Source organism: Blennius ocellaris, assembly GCF_963422515.1.
Source record: "Blennius ocellaris genome assembly, chromosome: 19".
NCBI lineage: Eukaryota > Metazoa > Chordata > Actinopteri > Blenniiformes > Blenniidae > Blennius > Blennius ocellaris.
Window position 1 is genome coordinate 1,814,734 of NC_137668.1, and position 25,210 is coordinate 1,839,943.

A 25,210-nucleotide genomic window follows, 5' to 3' on the forward strand; every position below is an offset into this window, starting at 1 on the left:
TCTGATATCTCATTGGCTCAAAGGAGGTGTCAACGCTCCACAATGTCCAATGAAAGAATGGTTCAAAGGCACATGTCTCTGTTGAACCAATAGAAATGTAGGCTGAAAAATGAGAGCCCTCCTCCTTGCGTGCGTTAATCCAAGCAGCGCTGGAAGCTCATTAATTATGCAGTGAGAGGATGCAGCCGCTCAGAAGCTCCGTCCGCCTCTCTGGATGCTCACACTAAATCACCATGCCGCAGCCCAAATCCCGGAAGATAGCCGTGCTGGGCTATAGGTCGGTGGGTAAGTCCTCCTCGCGAATCACCTGTGTGACAAAGCGGAGTCGCGGTGGTGAAAGCTGCGAGAGTGTGTGTGTAGTCCATCCCGTGGTGAGTCCACATGAAGCGGCACATGGACTCAGCGGGGAGCCACTGCTGTCAGGGAGCAGGTAGGGTAGGCAGCGCCTAATACAATCAGACCTCCAATGTCGATCAGCCCCAAGGCGATTTGCATATGAGATTGTGCTTCTACCTTGAGTACAATTGCAGATAACAGAGGCTTTTAATTTGGTACACCAAACAGGAACACCATGGCAGGACGAGATGATACACAAAATCCTTTTCACTCCTAGTTGCCAACTTACAAATATTAAATTAAGCTAAACTAGATCGGACCGGAAAAAGGTGTCTTGCCCCCTCCAGGTAGGTGGAGTGCCCTTGTCACAGGTGGAGGAGTTCAAGTATCTTGGGGTCTTGTTCACGAGTGGGGGAAAGATGGAGCGTGAGATCGACAGGCGGATCGGTGCAGCGTCTGCAGTTATGCGGACGTTGTATCGGTCCGTCGTGGTGAAGAAGGAGCTGAGCCAAAAAGCCAAGCTCTCGATTTACCGGTCGATCTTCGTTCCTACCCTCACCTATGGTCATGAACTATGGGTCATGACCGAAAGAACCAGATCCCGGATACAAGCGGCTGAAATGAGCTTCCTCCGTAGGGTGGCTGGGCGTACCCTTAGAGATAGGGTGAGGAGCTCAGTCACCCTTAGAGATAGGGTGAGGAGCTCAGTCACCCTTAGAGATAGGGTGAGGAGCTCAGTCACCCTTAGAGATAGGGTGAGGAGCTCAGTCACCAGGGAGGAGCTCAGTCACCCTTAGAGATAGGGTGAGGAGCTCAGCCACCCTTAGAGATAGAGTGAGGAGCTCAGCCACCCTTAGAGATAGGGTGAGGAGCTCAGTCACCCTTAGAGATAAGGTGAGGAGCTCAGTCACCCTTAGAGATAGGGTGAGGAGCTCAGTCACCCTTAGAGATAGGGTGAGGAGCTCAGTCACCAGGGAGGAGCTCAGTCACCCTTAGAGATAGGGTGAGGAGCTCAGTCACCAGGGAGGAGCTCAGTCACCCTTAGAGATAGGGTGAGGAGCTCAGTCACCCTTAGAGATAGGGGGAGGAGCTCAGTCACCCTTAGAGATAGGGTGAGGAGCTCAGTCACCCTTAGAGATAGGGTGAGGAGCTCAGTCACCCTTAGAGATAGGGTGAGGAGCTCAGTCACCCTTAGAGATAGGGTGAGGAGCTCAGTCACCAGGGAGGAGCTCAGTCACCCTTAGAGATAGGGTGAGGAGCTCAGCCACCCTTAGAGATAGAGTGAGGAGCTCAGCCACCCTTAGAGATAGGGTGAGGAGCTCAGTCACCCTTAGAGATAAGGTGAGGAGCTCAGTCACCCTTAGAGATAGGGTGAGGAGCTCAGTCACCCTTAGAGATAGGGTGAGGAGCTCAGTCACCAGGGAGGAGCTCAGTCACCCTTAGAGATAGGGTGAGGAGCTCAGTCACCAGGGAGGAGCTCAGTCACCCTTAGAGATAGGGTGAGGAGCTCAGTCACCCTTAGAGATAGGGGGAGGAGCTCAGTCACCCTTAGAGATAGGGGGAGGAGCTCAGTCACCCTTAGAGATAGGGGGAGGAGCTCAGTCACCCTTAGAGATAAGGGGAGGAGCTCAGTCATCCTTAGAGATAGGGTGAGGAGCTCAGTCATCCTTAGAGATAGGGTGAGGAGCTCAGCCACCCTTAGAGATAAGGGGAGGAGCTCAGCCACCCTTAGAGATAGGGTGAGGAGCTCAGTCACCCTTAGAGATAGGGGGAGGAGCTCAGCCACCCTTAGAGATAGGGTGAGGAGCTCAGTCACCCTTAGAGATAGGGGGAGGAGCTCAGTCACCCTTAGAGATAGGGGGAGGAGCTCAGCCACCCTTAGAGATAGGGGGAGGAGCTCAGTCACCCTTAGAGATAGGGTGAGGAGCTCAGTCACCCTTAGAGATAGGGGGAGGAGCTCAGTCACCCTTAGAGATAGGGTGAGGAGCTCAGTCACCCTTAGAGATAGGGTGAGGAGCTCAGTCACTCTTAGAGATAGGGTGAGGAGCTCAGTCACCCTTAGAGATAGGGTGAGGAGCTCAGTCACTCTTAGAGATAGGGTGAGGAGCTCAGTCACCCTTAGAGATAGGGTGAGGAGCTCAGTCACCCTTAGAGATAGGGTGAGGAGCTCAGTCACTCTTAGAGATAGGGTGAGGAGCTCAGTCACCCTTAGAGATAGGGTGAGGAGCTCAGTCACCCTTAGAGATAGGGTGAGGAGCTCAGTCACCCTTAGAGATAGGGGGAGGAGCTCAGCCACCCTTAGAGATAGGGTGAGGAGCTCAGTCACTCTTAGAGATAGGGTGAGGAGCTCAGTCACCCTTAGAGATAGGGTGAGGAGCTCAGTCACCCTTAGAGATAGGGTGAGGAGCTCAGTCACCAGGGAGGAGCTCGGAGTAGAGCCGCTGCTCCTCCACATCGAGAGGAGCCAGCTGAGGTGGCTTGGGCATCTGTTTCGGATGCCCCCCGGACGCCTCCCCAGGGAGGTGTTCCGGGCATGTCCCTCCGGTAGGAGGTCTCAGGGCAGACCCAGGACATGCTGGAGGGACTATGTCTCTCTATGGCCTGGGAACACCTTGGGGTGCCACCGGAGGAGCTGGAGGAAGTGTCTGGGGTGAGGGAAGTCTGGGCAACTCTGCTTGGACTGCTGCCTCCGCGACCCGGCCCAGGATAAAGCGGTAGCCAATGGATGGATGGATGGATAAACTAGATCAAATAACTAACTACAAACCTAATATAAACCCCCAAAAGGGCGTCTAAAACACAACGAACCCAAACTCCAAAGGCATTGCAGCAATCAGCTCCGTGATCATTAGATAATTGTAATCAGGAGTGAGAAGATTTTTCTATTTTATGTCGTTCTGCCATAGTTCCTGTTTGTACTTATCAATATAAGAGCCTCTGTCAATATCACTGACATGTGTTTATCTATAATATTCAAGATCGTAAAATACCATCAAATAAACCTATACAATTATAGAGAGAGAGAGAACTTTATTTGAAGATGAAGTCCATGTGCCTGTCCTTCTTGACAAAGACGTCAATCACGTAGGTGTAAAAGTCAAAATGCTTGCCATGTTTAGCGAGGCTGTGCAGTTTTGCATCATCAAAGTGGCCTAATGGATCATCAACATTTTTATGGTCAACTCAAGCCAGAAAATCAAGTTCTCCCAGGTTCTGGAATCTGCCTTCATTTGCAAGCTGATGTTATCAAGGATGGTTTAAAAAGATTTTGGTCTCTCCTCCGTGGCGGCTGCTTGCTGGAGAGGCCGTCATTGGGGAATCCAAGATAGCTGACAATATGTCCTATATTTAAAAGGACAACTGACGTCAGTGGCTTAACATTGTGTCACGGTTTCATGGATCACGTTCAGTTCGAGCAAGTACAAGAACACTGGAGGAACATCCAGGAAGATATAATGTGAATAAAGCTCAGAGTATTTATAAGGTCCAGAGCCCAGTGGACTGAAGAGAGAGACCCCCACCCCCCATCATATTCCATATTCAATTTATAAAAACACAGCCGAGAAAGAAAATTCACTCGTATTGAACGGGGAAGAATACTTTGAACAAAAAGTATAATGGAGGTTTTGAGTTTCTTTATCAACCTCTATGCATCTTCTTAAGAGAATGCTGAATCACTTTTCAATTAGATAAATGATCAGATTCTCGTAAATAAAGAAAACCTTACACATATAGAAGAGGATGTAGCCACATTTTGAACAATTTAATTCAATGTATCATAATAAAAACAGCCTCTGATCTCCAGGCTCAGATGGAAGAACTACAAACATTTCTGAAAATAAATTAAAACGTTGCTTTTTGAGGCAATAATGTTACTGGTGAGGAATTATTGACAATGAAATGAGGCAGAATTATTTCAGACCTCCTGAATCAGCTTTCATTCTATTTGTCATGTTTCCTTCCCTTCAGGACGACATAGTGTCTCATCTATCCTTCTTTTCTGTTCTAAATACTGCAGTACATTTACTCTTCTCTGTTCTAAATACTGCAGTACATTTACTCTTCTCTGTTCTAAATACTGCAGTACATTTACTCTTCTCTGTTCTAAATACTGCAGTACATTTACTCTTCTCTGTTCTAAATACTGCAGTACATTTACTCTTGTTTATTCTAAATACTGCAGTACATTTACTCTTCTCTGTTCTAAATACTGCAGTACATTTACTCTTCTCTGTTCTAAATACTGCAGTACATTTACTCTTGTCTATTCTAAATACTGCAGTACATTTACTCTTCTCTGTTCTAAATACTGCAGTACATTTACTCTTCTCTATTCTAAATACTGCAGTACATTCACTCTTCTCTGTTCTAAATACTGTAGTACATTTACTCTTCTCTGTTCTAAATACTGCAGTACATTTACTCTTCTCTATTCTAAATACTGCAGTACATTTACTCTTCTCTGTTCTAAATACTGCAGTACATTTACTCTTCTCTGTTCTAAATACTGCAGTACATTTACTCTTCTCTGTTCTAAATACTGCAGTACATTTACTCTTCTCTGTTCTAAATACTGCAGTACATTTACTCTTCTCTGTTCTAAATACTGCAGTACATTTACTCTTCTCTGTTCTAAATACTGCAGTACATTTACTCTTCTCTGTTCTAAATACTGCAGTACATTTACTCTTGTCTATTCTAAATACTGCAGTACATTTACTCTTCTCTGTTCTAAATACTGCAGTACATTGACTCTTCTCTGTTCTAAATACTGCAGTACATTTACTCTTCTCTGTTCTAAATACTGTAGTACATTTACTCTTCTCTGTTCTAAATACTGCAGTACATTTACTCTTGTCTATTCTAAATACTGCAGTACATTTACTCTTCTCTGTTCTAAATACTGCAGTACATTGACTCTTCTCTGTTCTAAATACTGCAGTACATTTACTCTTCTCTGTTCTAAATACTGTAGTACATTTACTCTTCTCTGTTCTAAATACTGTAGTACATTTACTCTTCTCTGTTCTCAATACTGCAGTACATTTACTCTTGTCTATTCTAAATACTGCAGTACATTTACTCTTCTCTGTTCTAAATACTGCAGTACATTTACTCTTCTCTATTCTAAATACTGCAGTACATTTACTCTTCTCTGTTCTAAATACTGCAGTACATTTACTCTTCTCTGTTCTAAATACTGCAGTACATTCACTCTTCTCTGTTCTAAATACTGCAGTACATTTACTCTTCTCTATTCTAAATACTGCAGTACATTTACTCTTCTCTGTTCTAAATACTGTAGTACATTTACTCTTCTCTGTTCTAAATACTGCAGTACATTTACTCTTCTCTGTTCTAAATACTGTAGTACATTTACTCTTCTCTATTCTAAATACTGTAGTACATTTACTCTTCTCTGTTCTAAATACTGCAGTACATTTACTCTTCTCTGTTCTAAATACTGTAGTACATTTACTCTTCTCTATTCTAAATACTGTAGTACATTTACTCTTCTCTGTTCTAAATACTGCAGTACATTTACTCTTCTCTGTTCTAAATACTGTAGTACATTTACTCTTCTCTATTCTAAATACTGCAGTACATTTACTCTTCTCTGTTCTAAATACTGCAGTACATTTACTCTTCTCTGTTCTAAATACTGTAGTACATTTACTCTTCTCTATTCTAAATACTGCAGTACATTTACTCTTGTCTATTCTAAATACTGCAGTACATTTACTCTTCTCTGTTCTAAATACTGCAGTACATTTACTCTTGTCTGTTCTAAATACTGCAGTACATTTACTCTTCTCTGTTCTAAATACTGCAGTACATTTACTCTTCTCTGTTCTAAATACTGCAGTACATTTACTCTTGTCTGTTCTAAATACTGCAGTACATTTACTCTTGTCTATTCTAAATACTGCAGTACATTTACTCTTCTCTATTCTAAATACTGCAGTACATTTACTCTTCTCTGTTCTAAATACTGCAGTACATTTACTCTTCTCTGTTCTAAATACTGCAGTACATTTACTCTTCTCTGTTCTAAATACTGCAGTACATTTACACACACATGTTAGTGACATGTGATAGTGGTAAAGAAGTAGTACATGTTATTACATGTAATAGTGGTAAAGAAGTAGTTAATGTTAGTGACATGTAATAGTGGTAAAGAAGTAGTAAATGTTATTACATGTAATAGTGGTAAAGAAGTAGTAAATGTTAGTGACATGTGATAGTGGTAAAGAAGTAGACAATGTTATTACATGTGATAGTGGTAAAGAAGTAGTAAATGTTATTACATGTAATAGTGGTAAAGAAGTAGTAAATGTTAGTGACATGTAATAGTGGTAAAGAAGTAGTAAATGTTATTACATGTAATAGTGGTAAAGAAGTAGTAAATGTTAGTGACATGTAATAGTGGTAAAGAAGTAGTAAATGTTATTACATGTAATAGTGGTAAAGAAGTAGTAAATGTTAGTGACATGTAATAGTGGTAAAGAAGTAGTAAATGTTAGTGACATGTAATAGTGGTAAAGAAGTAGTAAATGTTAGTGACATGTGATAGTGGTAAAGAAGTAGTAAATGTTATTACATGTAATAGTGGTAAAGAAGTAGTAAATGTTAGTGACATGTGATAGTGGTAAAGAAGTAGTAAATGTTAGTGACATGTGATAGTGGTAAAGAAGTAGTAAATGTTATTACATGTAATAGTGGTAAAGAAGTAGTAAATGTTAGTGACATGTGATAGTGGTAAAGAAGTAGTAAATGTTAGTGACATGTGATAGTGGTAAAGAAGTAGTAAATGTTAGTGACATGTAATAGTGGTAAAGAAGTAGTAAATGTTAGTGACATGTGATAGTGGTAAAGAAGTAGTAAATGTTAGTGACATGTAATAGTGGTAAAGAAGTAGTAAATGTTAGTGACATGTGATAGTGGTAAAGAAGTAGTAAATGTTAGTGACATGTGATAGTGGTAAAGAAGTAGTAAATGTTATTACATGTAATAGTGGTAAAGAAGTAGTAAATGTTAGTGACATGTGATAGTGGTAAAGAAGTAGTAAATGTTAGTGACATGTGATAGTGGTAAAGAAGTAGTAAATGTTAGTGACATGTAATAGTGGTAAAGAAGTAGTAAATGTTAGTGACATGTAATAGTGGTAAAGAAGTAGTAAATGTTAGTGACATGTGATAGTGGTAAAGAAGTAGTAAATGTTATTACATGTAATAGTGGTAAAGAAGTAGTAAATGTTATTACATGTAATAGTGGTAAAGAAGTAGTAAATGTTAGTGACATGTGATAGTGGTAAAGAAGTAGTAAATGTTAGTGACATGTGATAGTGGTAAAGAAGTAGTAAATGTTAGTGACATGTGATAGTGGTAAAGAAGTAGTAAATGTTATTACATGTAATAGTGTTAAAGAAGTAGTAAATGTTAGTGACATGTGATAGTGGTAAAGAAGTAGTAAATGTTATTACATGTAATAGTGGTAAAGAAGTAGTACATGTTTTTACATGTAATAGTGGTAAAGAAGTAGTAAATGTTAGTGACATGTAATAGTGGTAAAGAAGTAGTAAATGTTAGTGACATGTGATAGTGGTAAAGAAGTAGTAAATGTTAGTGACGTGTGATAGTGGTAAAGAAGTAGTAAATGTTATTACATGTGATAGTGGTAAAGAAGTAGTAAATGTTATTACATGTAATAGTGGTAAAGAAGTAGTAAATGTTAGTGACATGTGATAGTGGTAAAGAAGTAGTAAATGTTATTACATGTAATAGTGGTAAAGAAGTAGTACATGTTATTACATGTGATAGTGGTAAAGAAGTAGTAAATGTTAGTGACATGTAATAGTGGTAAAGAAGTAGTAAATGTTAGTGACATGTGATAGTGGTAAAGAAGTAGTAAATGTTATTACATGTAATAGTGTTAAAGAAGTAGTAAATGTTAGTGACATGTGATAGTGGTAAAGAAGTAGTAAATGTTATTACATGTAATAGTGGTAAAGAAGTAGTACATGTTTTTACATGTAATAGTGGTAAAGAAGTAGTAAATGTTAGTGACATGTAATAGTGGTAAAGAAGTAGTAAATGTTAGTGACATGTAATAGTGGTAAAGAAGTAGTAAATGTTAGTGACATGTGATAGTGGTAAAGAAGTAGTAAATGTTAGTGACGTGTGATAGTGGTAAAGAAGTAGTAAATGTTAGTGACATGTAATAGTGGTAAAGAAGTAGTAAATGTTATTACATGTGATAGTGGTAAAGAAGTAGTAAATGTTATTACATGTAATAGTGGTAAAGAAGTAGTAAATGTTAGTGACATGTGATAGTGGTAAAGAAGTAGTAAATGTTATTACATGTAATAGTGGTAAAGAAGTAGTACATGTTATTACATGTGATAGTGGTAAAGAAGTAGTAAATGTTAGTGACATGTAATAGTGGTAAAGAAGTAGTAAATGTTAGTGACATGTAATAGTGGTAAAGAAGTAGTAAATGTTATTACATGTAATAGTGGTAAAGAAGTAGTAAATGTTAGTGACATGTGATAGTGGTAAAGAAGTAGTAAATGTTATTACATGTAATAGTGGTAAAGAAGTAGTACATGTTATTACATGTGATAGTGGTAAAGAAGTAGTAAATGTTAGTGACATGTAATAGTGGTAAAGAAGTAGTAAATGTTAGTGACATGTAATAGTGGTAAAGAAGTAGTAAATGTTATTACATGTAATAGTGGTAAAGAAGTAGTAAATGTTAGTGACATGTAATAGTGGTAAAGAAGTAGTAAATGTTATTACATGTAATAGTGGTAAAGAAGTAGTAAATGTTAGTGACATGTGATAGTGGTAAAGAAGTAGTAAATGTTATTACATGTAATAGTGGTAAAGAAGTAGTAAATGTTAGTGACGTGTGATAGTGGTAAAGAAGTAGTAAATGTTATTACATGTAATAGTGGTAAAGAAGTAGTAAATGTTAGTGACATGTAATAGTGGTAAAGAAGTAGTAAATGTTATTACATGTAATAGTGGTAAAGAAGTAGTAAATGTTAGTGACATGTGATAGTGGTAAAGAAGTAGTAAATGTTATTACATGTAATAGTGGTAAAGAAGTAGTAAATGTTAGTGACATGTAATAGTGGTAAAGAAGTAGTAAATGTTATTACATGTAATAGTGTTAAAGAAGTAGTAAATGTTAGTGACATGTGATAGTGGTAAAGAAGTAGTAAATGTTAGTGACATGTGATAGTGGTAAAGAAGTGGTACATGTTATTACATGTAATAGTGGTAAAGAAGTAGTAAATGTTAGTGACATGTAATAGTGGTAAAGAAGTAGTAAATGTTAGTGACGTGATAGTGGTAAAGAAGTAGTAAATGTTATTACATGTAATAGTGGTAAAGAAGTAGTAAATGTTAGTGACGTGATAGTGGTAAAGAAGTAGTAAATGTTAGTGACATGTGATAGTGGTAAAGAAGTGGTACATGTTATTACATGTAATAGTGGTAAAGAAGTAGTAAATGTTATTACATGTGATAGTGGTAAAGAAGTAGTAAATGTTATTACATGTAATAGTGGTAAAGAAGTAGTAAATGTTAGTGACATGTAATAGTGGTAAAGAAGTAGTAAATGTTATTACATGTAATAGAGGTAAAGAAGTAGTACATGTTATTACATGTGATAGTGGTAAAGAAGTAGTAAATGTTAGTGACATGTAATAGTGGTAAAGAAGTAGTAAATGTTAGTGACATGTGATAGTGGTAAAGAAGTAGTAAATGTTAGTGACATGTGATAGTGGTAAAGAAGTAGTAAATGTTATTACATGTAATAGTGTTAAAGAAGTAGTAAATGTTAGTGACATGTGATAGTGGTAAAGAAGTAGTAAATGTTATTACATGTAATAGTGGTAAAGAAGTAGTACATGTTTTTACATGTAATAGTGGTAAAGAAGTAGTAAATGTTAGTGACATGTGATAGTGGTAAAGAAGTAGTAAATGTTAGTGACATGTAATAGTGGTAAAGAAGTAGTAAATGTTAGTGACATGTAATAGTGGTAAAGAAGTAGTAAATGTTATTACATGTGATAGTGGTAAAGAAGTAGTAAATGTTATTACATGTAATAGTGGTAAAGAAGTAGTAAATGTTAGTGACATGTGATAGTGGTAAAGAAGTAGTAAATGTTATTACATGTAATAGTGGTAAAGAAGTAGTACATGTTATTACATGTGATAGTGGTAAAGAAGTAGTAAATGTTAGTGACATGTAATAGTGGTAAAGAAGTAGTAAATGTTAGTGACATGTAATAGTGGTAAAGAAGTAGTAAATGTTATTACATGTAATAGTGGTAAAGAAGTAGTAAATGTTATTACATGTAATAGTGGTAAAGAAGTAGTAAATGTTAGTGACATGTAATAGTGGTAAAGAAGTAGTAAATGTTATTACATGTAATAGTGGTAAAGAAGTAGTAAATGTTAGTGACATGTAATAGTGGTAAAGAAGTAGTAAATGTTATTACATGTAATAGTGGTAAAGAAGTAGTAAATGTTAGTGACATGTAATAGTGGTAAAGAAGTAGTAAATGTTATTACATGTAATAGTGGTAAAGAAGTAGTAAATGTTAGTGACATGTGATAGTGGTAAAGAAGTAGTAAATGTTATTACATGTAATAGTGGTAAAGAAGTAGTAAATGTTAGTGACGTGATAGTGGTAAAGAAGTAGTAAATGTTAGTGACATGTGATAGTGGTAAAGAAGTGGTACATGTTATTACATGTAATAGTGGTAAAGAAGTAGTAAATGTTAGTGACATGTAATAGTGGTAAAGAAGTAGTAAATGTTAGTGACGTGATAGTGGTAAAGAAGTAGTAAATGTTATTACATGTAATAGTGGTAAAGAAGTAGTAAATGTTAGTGACATGTAATAGTGGTAAAGAAGTAGTAAATGTTAGTGACATGTAATAGTGGTAAAGAAGTAGTAAATGTTAGTGACATGTAATAGTGGTAAAGAAGTAGTAAATGTTAGTGACATGTGATAGTGGTAAAGAAGTAGTAAATGTTATTACATGTAATAGTGGTAAAGAAGTAGTAAATGTTAGTGACATGTGATAGTGGTAAAGAAGTAGTAAATGTTCGTGACATGTGATAGTGGTAAAGAAGTAGTAAATGTTATTACATGTAATAGTGGTAAAGAAGTAGTAAATGTTAGTGACATGTGATAGTGGTAAAGAAGTAGTAAATGTTAGTGACATGTGATAGTGGTAAAGAAGTAGTAAATGTTAGTGACATGTAATAGTGGTAAAGAAGTAGTAAATGTTAGTGACATGTAATAGTGGTAAAGAAGTAGTAAATGTTAGTGACATGTGATAGTGGTAAAGAAGTAGTAAATGTTATTACATGTAATAGTGGTAAAGAAGTAGTAAATGTTATTACATGTAATAGTGTTAAAGAAGTAGTAAATGTTAGTGACATGTGATAGTGGTAAAGAAGTAGTAAATGTTATTACATGTAATAGTGGTAAAGAAGTAGTACATGTTTTTACATGTAATAGTGGTAAAGAAGTAGTAAATGTTAGTGACATGTAATAGTGGTAAAGAAGTAGTAAATGTTAGTGACATGTGATAGTGGTAAAGAAGTAGTAAATGTTAGTGACGTGTGATAGTGGTAAAGAAGTAGTAAATGTTAGTGACATGTAATAGTGGTAAATAAATAGTAAATGTTATTACATGTGATAGTGGTAAAGAAGTAGTAAATGTTATTACATGTGATAGTGGTAAAGAAGTAGTAAATGTTATTACATGTAATAGTGGTAAAGAAGTAGTACATGTTATTACATGTGATAGTGGTAAAGAAGTAGTAAATGTTAGTGACATGTAATAGTGGTAAAGAAGTAGTAAATGTTAGTGACATGTGATAGTGGTAAAGAAGTAGTAAATGTTATTACATGTAATAGTGTTAAAGAAGTAGTAAATGTTAGTGACATGTGATAGTGGTAAAGAAGTAGTAAATGTTATTACATGTAATAGTGGTAAAGAAGTAGTACATGTTTTTACATGTAATAGTGGTAAAGAAGTAGTAAATGTTAGTGACATGTGATAGTGGTAAAGAAGTAGTAAATGTTAGTGACATGTGATAGTGGTAAAGAAGTAGTAAATGTTAGTGACATGTGATAGTGGTAAAGAAGTAGTAAATGTTAGTGACGTGTGATAGTGGTAAAGAAGTAGTAAATGTTAGTGACATGTAATAGTGGTAAAGAAGTAGTAAATGTTATTACATGTGATAGTGGTAAAGAAGTAGTAAATGTTATTACATGTAATAGTGGTAAAGAAGTAGTAAATGTTAGTGACATGTAATAGTGGTAAAGAAGTAGTAAATGTTAGTGACATGTGATAGTGGTAAAGAAGTAGTAAATGTTAGTGACGTGTGATAGTGGTAAAGAAGTAGTAAATGTTAGTGACATGTAATAGTGGTAAAGAAGTAGTAAATGTTATTACATGTGATAGTGGTAAAGAAGTAGTAAATGTTAGTGACATGTGATAGTGGTAAAGAAGTAGTAAATGTTATTACATGTAATAGTGGTAAAGAAGTAGTACATGTTATTACATGTGATAGTGGTAAAGAAGTAGTAAATGTTAGTGACATGTAATAGTGGTAAAGAAGTAGTAAATGTTATTACATGTAATAGTGGTAAAGAAGTAGTAAATGTTAGTGACATGTAATAGTGGTAAAGAAGTAGTAAATGTTATTACATGTAATAGTGGTAAAGAAGTAGTAAATGTTAGTGACATGTAATAGTGGTAAAGAAGTAGTAAATGTTATTACATGTAATAGTGGTAAAGAAGTAGTAAATGTTAGTGACATGTAATAGTGGTAAAGAAGTAGTAAATGTTATTACATGTAATAGTGGTAAAGAAGTAGTAAATGTTAGTGACATGTGATAGTGGTAAAGAAGTAGTAAATGTTATTACATGTAATAGTGGTAAAGAAGTAGTAAATGTTAGTGACATGTAATAGTGGTAAAGAAGTAGTAAATGTTATTACATGTAATAGTGGTAAAGAAGTAGTAAATGTTAGTGACGTGATAGTGGTAAAGAAGTAGTAAATGTTAGTGACATGTGATAGTGGTAAAGAAGTAGTAAATGTTATTACATGTAATAGTGGTAAAGAAGTAGTAAATGTTAGTGACATGTAATAGTGGTAAAGAAGTAGTAAATGTTATTACATGTAATAGTGGTAAAGAAGTAGTAAATGTTAGTGACGTGATAGTGGTAAAGAAGTAGTAAATGTTAGTGACATGTGATAGTGGTAAAGAAGTGGTACATGTTATTACATGTAATAGTGGTAAAGAAGTAGTAAATGTTAGTGACATGTAATAGTGGTAAAGAAGTAGTAAATGTTAGTGACGTGATAGTGGTAAAGAAGTAGTAAATGTTATTACATGTAATAGTGGTAAAGAAGTAGTAAATGTTAGTGACATGTAATAGTGGTAAAGAAGTAGTAAATGTTAGTGACATGTAATAGTGGTAAAGAAGTAATAAATGTTAGTGACATGTGATAGTGGTAAAGAAGTCGTAAATGTTAGTGACATGTAATAGTGGTAAAGAAGTAGTAAATGTTATTACAAGTAATAGTGGTAAAGAAGTAGTAAATGTTATTACATGTAATAGTGGTAAAGAAGTAGTAAATGTTATTACATGTAATAGTGGTAAAGAAGTAGTAAATGTTATTACATGTAATAGTGGTAAAGAAGTAGTAAATGTTATTACATGTAATAGTGGTAAAGAAGTAGTAAATGTTATTACATGTAATAGTGGTAAAGAAGTAGTAAAGAAGCTCAGTTCAGGTCCTCCAGCAGTCTTAACCTATGGCAGCTTAATTACAAAATGGTCCAGGGTGTCCTGAAGCAGCTCTCACTGTAACTTTATTAAAGAGAAAAGTTTTCAGTCTGGCCTTAAAAGTAGAGACTGTTTCAGCCTCCCTAACTGAAACTGGGATCTGGTTCCACAAGACGGAGCTTGAGAGCTGAAGGCTCTGCCTCCATTCTACTTTTAGAAAACCTTGGAACCTCCAGTAAGCAGCACTCTGAGAACCAAGTGTTCTTCTGGGGAGATATGGGACTAATCGATCTTTAAGATATGATGGGGCCTGGTTGTTAAGAGCTTTATAGGTCAGAAGAAGGATGTTAAATTCTATTCTAGATTCAACAGGGAGCCATTGAAGAGAGGTTAGTATTGGAGTGATGTGATCTCTGAGGCTGGTCCTTGTCAGGACTCTCGCTGCAGCATTTTGAATTAACTGAAGACTTTTTAAGCAGTTATTTGGACACCCTGATAATGGGGAGTTACAATAGTCTACTCTTGAAGTAAATGCAGAGATTAGTTTTTCAGCATCACTCTATCAATATAGTCTAGATTTTAGAGACATTATGCAAATGAAAAGGTAAAGATTCCAATAGATAAGATGGTAAAGAGTGGCAGCAGTGCAGCAACACACTACTATCAGGTGAACAGAGGAAGTTATAAGCTTACTACACCATCACCAGATGCATTCAGACTCTCTTATTCATCATGTACGGTTGGTTAGCCCGTGAGAGCATGTTAGAACTTTCTCCCACTGGCTATGAGGACCTCTGCCTCAAGCCTTGTGTGACCTGAGCCCATCAGGATGTTGATGATGTTCAAGGAGTGTGGTCATCACAGTAACACGTCACTGCACACCAGCACACATCTTCATCTCCACACTTCCACACTTGCAGCAGTAATTGGCTCCAAACTGGGATTGGTCAGCTGGCAGCAAATCAGATAGCTTGGTAGTAGCAGGTGTGGTCCTGATGCTTGCAGCTGGGAGCATCACTGCAAATCAACAGGCTGTTCCTGCTCTCACTGGGCTGTTCCTGCTCTAACAATGCTGTTCCTGGTCACACGTGGATGTTTCTGGTCCAATGGGACCGTTTTTGCTCCAACGGGGCTGTGCATGCTGCAACAGGGCTGTGCATGCTCCAACGGGGCTGTGCATGCTCCAACGGGGCTGTGCATGCTCCAACGGGGCTGTGCATGCTGCAACGGGGCTGTGCATGCTCCAACGGGGCTGTGCATGCTGCAACAGGGCTGTGCATGCTCCAACGGGGCTGTGCATGCTCTAACGGGGCTTTACACACTCTAAAGAGTCTGTTCCCACTCTAACTGACCTGTCTGCTCCAGCTGGTCTCTGCATGCTCAAACAGGGCTGTTCCTGCTCTAACAATGCTGTTCCTGGTCACATGCGACCGTTCCTGCTCTCACGGGGCTGTTCCTGCTGTTCCTGCTCTAACGGGGCTGTTCCTGCTCTGTCAGTGCTCTGCATGCAGACTGAGCTGTCCATCAGAAGACACACACACAGGCACACCATCAGTCATGCACACACAGGGACAACATGCAGACTCCACATCAAAAAGGCTGGAAAACCAAAACTGGACTCAAACCAAGGACTGCAAACTGGACTGCTAACAGAGTGCTAACCACTGCACCACAACAGAGTGAACTATTGTAATCCTTCATGGGACAAAGAACGTCCCCCAGTCTTTCCAGATCAGCTGTTGAAATTTGGAAAAATGTTCAGTACCTTATCAAAACATGTGACTGCGTGTGCAGTGAAACCAGTCATAACAAGGTCACTGTGTTTATTTTCTGCTCTTTTCTGTAAGAAATTGGTCCATTTTACACTTTGAAAAAAAACTTCATTGAACATTTATGATGTCAAATAGCATTTACTGAATTTAGGTTATTCTTAAAGGGTTAAAGTGTTGTGTTAGCTGTTGATGTTTGCTTTTACCCCACAAAACAGTAAAGAAAGAAGTTTTGTTAGTTCACAGTGCAATGAACAAAAACAACTTTTCATGCATTTCTTCTGCAAGCGAGTGATGAGAAACCCGCTCCCTGGCAGAGATGTATGGGCTTATATTTGTGCCAAAATTCTGAGCGAGCGATGGGAAAATTTGAGCGCAAAAAAATTAATTGTGCAAGCACACTAATAACATTTTGAGGAAATATTTAAATTGCGCAAAGACAGACTTGAGATTGCGCTCAAAAATCATTTCTGCGCTCAGATTCTTCCTCTGCGTGCTCAACCTCTCTCTCTCTCGCGCTCAATCTCTCTCTCTCTCGCGCTCAATCTCTCTCTCTCTCTCGCTCAACCTCTCTCTCTCTCTCTCGCGCTCAACCTCTCTCTCTCTCGCTCGCTCAAATCTCTCCACCTCCGCTCAAGTCCTGCTGTGCGCTCGCTCAAAATGTGCAAAGCCCAAATGTGACAGACACGGTTGTCCACCAATCACAGAAATTTGGGGCGGGTGTTGAACTCTGATTGGTTACTTTGGATTCTGGAAGTGCCTCATAACCAACGAAGAAGAAGAGGGAAAAACAAACTGCGAGGGAAAACATGTTGTAATCCAGGATCATAATCTTTAGTTTTCCTTATTTCTGTTTTCATTCGCAGTTTGTTTTTCCCTCTTCTTCTTCTTTTTCTTCTTCGTTGGTTATGAGGCACTTCCAGAAACCGAAGTAACCAATCAGAATTCAACGCCCGCCCCAAATTTCTGTGATTGGTGGACAACTGTGTCTGTCACATTTGGGCTTTGCACATTTTGAGCGAGCGTACAGCAGGACTTGAGCGCGGACATGGAGAGATTTGAGCGAGCGAGAGAGAGAGAGAGAGGTTGAGCGCGAGAGAGAGAGAGGTTGAGAGAGAGAGAGATTGAGCGCGAGAGAGAGAGAGAGGTTGAGAGCAGAGGAAGAATCTGAGCGCAGAAATGATTTTTGAGCGTGCAATCTCAAGTTTGTCTTTGCGCAATTTAAATATTTCCTCAAAATGTTATTAGTGTGCTTGCACAATAAATTTTTTTGCGCTCAAATTTTCCCATCGCTCGCTCAGAATTTTGGCACAAATATAACCCCATACTCCCTGGCAGAGATGCTGCAGATTGACTTTGGTTCAAAACTGCAGGAATGAGTAAGTTGTGTGTTTTTTGGACTTCAAAGGTTGGTGATGTAGAACATTTCACATCCTGAGCTGTGAGGACTTTTTATACCTGATCACAGTGTTGGTTGGAGTGGAGCCCAACCAGCAATTGTGCATCAAAATCTATATAATAACGTCCATTAACCTGATCAATCTGGACATTTTAAATAGAATAAAGTCTATTTTAAGTGTGATCAATTACCAGTAATCCAATAGAACCATAATAGAGGGTGCAAGATGGTATGTGTCCTCTGTTCTATTTAAATATAGATTTATTCATATTTGTACTGTAAATTATTACCATTCTTTGTGGACTACTGCTCTTAGGAATTCCTTCTATACAGAGTATTGTTCCTCAGTTCACCAACAACTACACCATATATTTCACCTATTTTTGATAAGAGAACTGAAACACCCTTAAATTACAAAAATACAGTCTGATTATTATTATTTGTGTTGTAGTAGTACTATGGCTAGACATAATTTAGCCTCCTCGTAGTCATTGTTATGACTTTATTGCTTTTGGCATTTAATTGGGTCAAAATTGTTGTATTGTGGCAGGACGAAGGACGAGTCGGAGCTGAAGGTAGGAACTCGTCTTTATTTAGTAACCGCCAAAACTCAACTGAACAGTACGGCAACAGCCCAGGAGCAGGAGCACTAAAACCACGCTCCTTTTCCCATCATCCTGCTGGGTGAGAGGCCTGAGTCCTAACGGCCGCCATAACATCATTGTATTTATTACATTTAAAATTGTTGAAATTATTACATTAGTGCCTTATTTAAAATAAGTTTGTCAAAATTGTGACATTATTGGCTTTATTACATCTAAATTGGTCAAAAAAAACCAAAACATTTTTGGTTTTACATTACAGTAAATTGGCAAAAATTATTAAATTACTACATTTAAATTGGTTAAACTTAATACATCATTGGCTTTATTGCATTTAAATTATTAAAGATATTACATTATTAGCTATATTATATTTCCGTTGGTCAATATAAATACATTATTGCCTCGATTGGCTTAAATTGGTTGAAAATACTGGGGTGGGTGTGTGTGTGTGTGTGTGTGTGTGTGTGTGTGTGTGTGTGTGTGTGTGTGTGTGTGTGTGTGTGTGTGTGTGTGTGTGTGTGTGTGTGTGTGTGTGTGTGTGTGTGTGTGTGTGTGTGTGTGTGTGTGTGTGTGTGTGTGTGTGTGTGTGTGTGTGTGTGTGTGTGTGTGTGTGTGTGTGTAGGTAAGTCGTCCCTCACCATCCAGTTTGTGGAGGGTCAGTTTGTGGACTCCTACGATCCCACCATAGAAAACAGTGAGTACCTCCTCTCAGACTGTTGCCATAGAAATGCCGTTAATAACGCAGTGGAAGTTTGTTCGATCTAGTGTTTGTAACTCCGTCTTTCAGCGTTCACCAAAACCATGACCGTCAACGGGCAGGAGTACAACCTGCAGCTGGTGGACACGGCCGGTCAGGTGAGCTCCTCTGAACCCGAAGCCTGAATAACTGTGGTTTGTGCTAATGATGCTAACTTAGCTGTGTTAATGCAGTGCTAGCATTAGCTGTGGGAGGAAGATGCTCTACTATAATCTGGATGTTAGTGGAGGAAGATGCTCTATAATCTGATGTTAGAGGAGGAAGATGCTCTATAATCTGGAAAGTAGAGGAGGAAGTTGCTCTATAATCTGATGTTAGAGGAGGAAGTTGCTCTATAATCTGATGTTAGAGGAGGAGGATGCTCTATAATCTGGAAAGTAGAGGAGGAAGTTGCTCTATAATCTGATGTTAGAGGAGGAAGATGCTCTATAATCTGATGTTAGAGGAGGAAGATGCTCTATAATCTGGAAAGTAGAGGAGGAAGTTGCTCTATAATCTGATGTTAGAGGAGGAAGATGCTCTATAATCTGATGTTAGAGGAGGAGGATGCTCTATAATCTGGATGTTAGAGGATGGCGATGCTCTATAATCTGGATGTTAGAGGAGGAGGATGCTCTATAATCTGGATGTTAGAGGACGACGGTGCTCAATAATCTGGATGTTAGAGGAGGAGGATGCTCTATAATCTGGATGTTAGAGGATGACGATGCTCTATAATCTGGATGTTAGAGGACGATTATAGATGTTAATCTACATCCAGATTATAGATTAACATCTATAATCTGGATGTTAGAGGAGAACGATGCTCTATAATCTGGATGTTAGAGGAGGACAATGCTCTATAATCTGGATGTTAGAGGACAATGCTCTATAATCTGATGTTAGAGGAGGAAGATGCTCTATAATCTGGATGTCAGAGGAGGAAGATGCTCTATAATCTGATGTCAGAGGAGGAAGATGCTCTATAATCTGATGTTAGAGGAGGAAGATGCTCTACTATAATCTGGATGTTAGTGGAGGAAGATGCTCTATAATCTGATGTTAGAGGAGGAAGATGCTCTATAATCTGGAAAGTAGAGGAGGAAGTTGCTCTATAATCTGATGTTAGAGGGGGAAGATGCTCTATAATCTGGTGTTAGAGGAGGAGGATGCTCTATAATCTGGATGTTAGAGGATGACGATGCTCTATAATCTGGATGTTAGAGGAGGAGGATGCTCTATAATCTGGATGTTAGAGGACGACGGTGCTCAATAATCTGGATGTTAGAGGAGGAGGATGCTCTATAATCTGGATGTTAGAGGATGACGATGCTCTATAATCTGGATGTTAGAGGACGATTATAGATGTTAATCTACATCCAGATTATAGATTAACATCTATAATCTGGATGTTAGAGGAGAACGATGCTCTATAATCTGGATGTTAGAGGAGGACAATGCTCTATAATCTGGATGTTAGAGGACAATGCTCTATAATCTGATGTTAGAGGAGGAAGATGCTCTATAATCTGGATGTCAGAGGAGGAAGATGCTCTATAATCTGATGTCAGAGGAGGAAGATGCTCTATAATCTGATGTTAGAGGAGGAAGATGCTCTATAATCTGATGTTAGAGGAGGAGGATGCTCTATAATCTGGATGTTAGAGGACGCCGGTGCTCAATAATCTGGATGTTAGCGGAGGAGGATGCTCTATAATCTGATGTTAGAGGAGGAAGATGCTCTATAACCTGGATGTTAGAGGAGGAAGATGCTCTATAACCTGGATGTTAGTGGAGGAAGATGCTCTATAACCTGGATGTTAGAGGAGGAAGATGCTCTATAACCTGGATGTTAGAGGAGGAAGATGCTCTATAACCTGGATGTTAGAGGAGGAAGATGCTCTATAATCTGATGTTAGAGGAGGAAGATGCTCTATAACCTGGATGTTAGAGGAGGAAGATGCTCTATAATCTGGATGTTAGTGGAGGAAGATGCTCTATAACCTGGATGTTAGAGGAGGAAGATGCTCTATAATCTGGATGTTAGAGGAGGAAGATGCTCTATAACCTGGATGTTAGAGGAGGAAGATGCGGTATAATCTGGATGTTAGAGGAGGAAGATGCTCTATAACCTGGATGTTAGAGGAGGAAGATGCTCTATAATCTGGATGTTAGCGGAGGAAGATGCTCTATAACCTGGATGTTAGAGGAGGAAGATGCTCTATAATCTGGATGTTAGCGGAGGAAGATGCTCTATAATCTGGATGTTAGAGGAGGAAGATGCTCTATAACCTGGATAGGAGGAAGATTCTCTATAATCTGGATGTTAGTGGAGGAAGATGCTCTATAAAACTGGATGTTAGAGGAGGAAGATTCTCTATAACCTGGATGTTAGAGGAGGAAGATGCTCTATAAACTGGATGTTAGAGGAGGAAGATTCTCTATAACCTGGATGTTAGTGGAGGAAGATTCTCTATAACCTGGATGTTAGAGGAGGAAGATGCTCTATAACCTGGATGTTAGAGGAGGAAGATGCTCTATAACCTGGATGTTAGAGGAGGAAGATTCTCTATAATCTGGATGTTAGTGGAGGAAGATGCTCTATAAACTGGATGTTAGAGGAGGAAGATTCTCTATAACCTGGATGTTAGAGGAGGAAGATGCTCTATAACCTGGATGTTAGTGGAGGAAGATGCTCTATAACCTGGATGTTAGAGGAGGAAGATGCTCTATAACCTGGATGTTAGTGGAGGAAGATGCTCTATAACCTGGATGTTAGAGGAGGAAGATTCTCTATAACCTGGATGTTAGAGGAGGAAGATGCTCTATAACCTGGATGTTAGAGGAGGAAGATGCTCTATAACCTGGATGTTAGAGGAGGAAGATGCTCTATAACCTGGATGTTAGAGGAGGAAGATGCTCTATAACCTGGATGTTAGAGGAGGAAGATGCTCTATAACCTGGATGTTAGTGGAGGAAGATGCTCTATAATCTGGATCTACAACAGAAGGAACAGTTTTATGTCAATGAGTTCTTGCTAAAAGTAGTGGGATTACTGTTGGGTGTTACTTTGTAACATGATACTCTGTGTGCTCCTGGAGGACGAGTACTCCATCTTCCCTCAGAGCTACACCATCGACGTGGATGGCTTACATCCTCATCTACTCAGTCACGTCCTACAAAAGCTTTGAGGTGGTCAGAGTGATCCACGAAAAGCTGCTGGACATGGTGGGAAATGTTCAGTAAGTACACACACACACACACACACACACACACACACACACCACACACACACACACAACACCACACACACACACACACACACACACACACACACACACACACACACACACACACACACACACACACACACACACACACACACACACACACACACACACACACACACACACACACACACACACACACACACACACACACACACACAGAGTTTCTTCTTCTTTCTCTTCTTTCTCCAGAGTCCCGATTATTTTAGTTGGGAACAAGAAGGATTTGCACATGGAGAGGTAACCCCCCCCCCCCCCCCCCCCCCCCCCCACCACCACTCACACACACACACAAGTAAAGTTTTTTTAATTTACATGAAGATTCTAAAAGAGAGTTCTACAAATAAAGTGTGAATGTTTTCGAATGTATCAAATTCTAGAGCTCTTTTTAAAGATTTAGTTCCTCCGAATTATAGAATTTATACAAATTTGGGATTGAATTCTCAAATTTGTGAGCAGTCTAGAAGTTGTGGAGGTCCTGGAATTATTGCAACGTCTCTAGAACTTGTCTAACTGTTAGAGTTGGTGAAAGTGTGAATGTGATAGAATGTGGAGGGTTTGTTCTTTTTATTGTTTTTGATTTTAGAGTTTCTCTGAATTCCAGAATTTGCAAGGAATTGCGATTTGTCAGAATTTTTAAATTTGTGACAAATCTAAATCACCTCAGAGTTCTAAAAGCGGTCTGAATGCTCGAATTGGTGAAGGTCTTTTAATTCCTCTGAAATCTAACTTGAAGCGTGTGAAGATTTTTCTCAGTTTGACAGTTTCTCTATATCTTTATAACAAGTAAGTAAGGCCCCGTCTCCACCGCACAAAAAGTACCGGCCTAGACCGGTCTAAACCGCTCCGGTTCACGTGTCACCACAGGAATGCGGTCTAAACCGCTCCAAAGGCGACCGCTTTTCCGCTCCCCTTCCGTTGGGGTACCAGGACCACGGAACGGGTCTGAGGTTGAGCTGCTGTCTGCTGATTGGTCAGTGATTTACGACACGCCCTCAATATGTTAATGTGCCGGATGAATCCTCTGCTGTCAGTGTGGTCAGCTGTGCACTGGTTGTTTTTATTTTCATTTTCTTTTCTTTGCTGCTCAACTTTAGTGTTTGTTGTGAAAGAGCGACTTGAGGCAGGGGGAGACCGGGGGGAGGGACTTTGCATCGCGTTGGAGTTTTCTGTTTGCAGCATAGCGCTCGCCGTGGCGTGGATGTGCGTCCGGGACACCGGAGTCTGGAGCTTTCGTCTCCGGCGCTGACCGCGCTCCGGCAGCTCCGCTTTCCAGAGGCGGTCAGCGTTCTGTTCAGCCGCGGTCAGTGGCGCTTTATCGCGGGGACGGACCGCGGAAGCCATGAAAAGGAGCTCGGAGCTCGGCGCCTCCGTGTTCCGGCGCTGAGCTGCCGGACCGCGATCAGCGCCGGAGTGGAGAACCTCCTGCGTTTGAGCAGAAAGCTCAGACTCCCGTGTCTGTGCCTCAGCCAACCGGGGGGAACGCTCTGGCCACTTGCCCCGCCCCCCAGCACTCGAGTGTGGGGCACGTCGCTCCAAGCCGCTGGCAAGTGGCCGAGCGTTCGCTCTCTCACGACAAACACGGAAGTTGCGCTGCAGCTCTCCACTGCAAAAAATGACTGCTGCAAAAAGTAACTTTTTTTTTTCCCGCTGCAAAAAATAACAGTGCAAAGTGGAGAATTTAAACAACAGAGGATTCGTAAGATCTACATCTGACGACGTTCTTTTCTGTTATAATGTCACATTTCTGCGGAGCTCATAAGCCCCGCCCACTTTGCACGCTCCTCTCTGCAGTGGGAACGCGACCCAAAATTTCGGTCGGGGTCTCTATTCCGTACTGCTCCGTACCGCTCGGTACCGCTCCGCTCCGTTCCGGCACTTGTGTGCGGTGGAGACGGGGCTTAAGTGCCCTGTTTGGGTTATGAAGTTGAAAAGCCTCACCTATGAAGGATCTAGATCTTTCTTTCTGGCTCTGACCTGTGGAGGATCTAGATCTTTCCACTCTGGCTCTGACCTGTGCTGTCACCTCCAGAGTGATCAGCTTTGAGGAGGGAAAAGCTCTGGCTGAGTCGTGGAATGCAGCCTTCCTCGAGTCTTCAGCGAAAGAAAACCAGGTGAGGTATGACAGGTGAGCGGGACGTTCGCTGACTGTGGGGAATCTGACAGTTCCTCTGCCCCCTGTCAGACGGCGGTGGAGGTGTTCAGGAGGATGATCCTGGAGGTCGAGAAGATGGAGGCGGGTCAGCCGCAGGGACGAAACCCTTGCTCTGTCATGTAGACTGCTCGTCCTCGCCAACCGCACCACCGGCCCATGGGCAGGAGACCATGTCAGCCCTTTCGACTGCCGAAGACTTTCAGAGTCTGTAGATTTAAGGTCAACATCCTGAGAGTTTCTGTCCGCAAGTCTTCGTGAAACAAACAACAGAACAGTTTTAATCATCATGTGAACCGACAGAGAAACTCAGGAAAACAAACTGGACTGTGAAGTGTAGATCTGCACTGAGCTGATAGAGCTTTTACTTCTCCCAGCATAGAAACACCCTGAAGGGTGTCACTGCACTGTTTTAAAAGTTTCCTTCATTAGAATACAGAAATGTAGATGGTGTATTTTAACAGTGTTCGGCTGAAATTATGGATTAAGGATCTGAACGTGAGTCAATATGCCGGATAATTTGCAGGTGGAAAAAAAAAGATTACCGTATTTTCTCGACTAAAACTTACATCTGTCCATAAATGTCCTGGAGAGGGAAAAAAATGTATATAACAACCGTTGTTTTCCCATTTCCTGATGTAACTGTCAATAATCTTGGTCCAGTAGCTGCTGTTCTAGAACCTTCTATGAATTTGTTCTTCAACTCTGGATGCCAAACTTGAGTTTTACTGTACCACTGTTCTGTGGTCATACAGTTACATCTCGTGGTTCCAGACAGCATGTAAGTTTGTATTTTGCTTCCGAAGATGGTACTTATTAATTTAGCTCATGACCAGACAATTGATTGAAAAAAGTGTGATTTTAGTCGAGGAATTACAGTAAAATGCTGTTTGAACTCCTCTTGCTGTTGTAAAAGCAACTAACGTATTTTCCAGAGTATAAGTCGCATCCGTCAAAAATAAAAAATGTCTTCTCGTTCTTTCAGTCAAATCCAGTAGTAATAAAGGTTTTTCTGTGGAACTGTAGCAGGATTATATTGTCATGCAGTGACATCCAGTGGTCACAGATGGTACTTAATGGTATATTTTGATACAGAAATGG

The 25,210-nt window shown here is 39.4% G+C and overlaps 1 protein-coding gene across 1 annotated transcript; it reads left to right on the plus strand.

Moving 5' to 3' along the window:
• Nucleotides 1-233: 233 nt before the first annotated feature.
• LOC308143841 (GTP-binding protein Rheb-like) lies at nt 234-24,398 on the plus strand (the record flags this gene model as incomplete). The annotated part of the gene is given in 8 exon segments (XM_080514767.1): nt 234-285; nt 18,557-18,628; nt 18,722-18,789; nt 21,772-21,819; nt 21,821-21,912; nt 22,150-22,197; nt 23,990-24,071; nt 24,143-24,398. Coding segments are annotated over 8 exon segments (555 nt in total). The 3' UTR covers nt 24,236-24,398.
• Between the last annotated feature and the right edge of the window lie 812 nt (nt 24,399-25,210).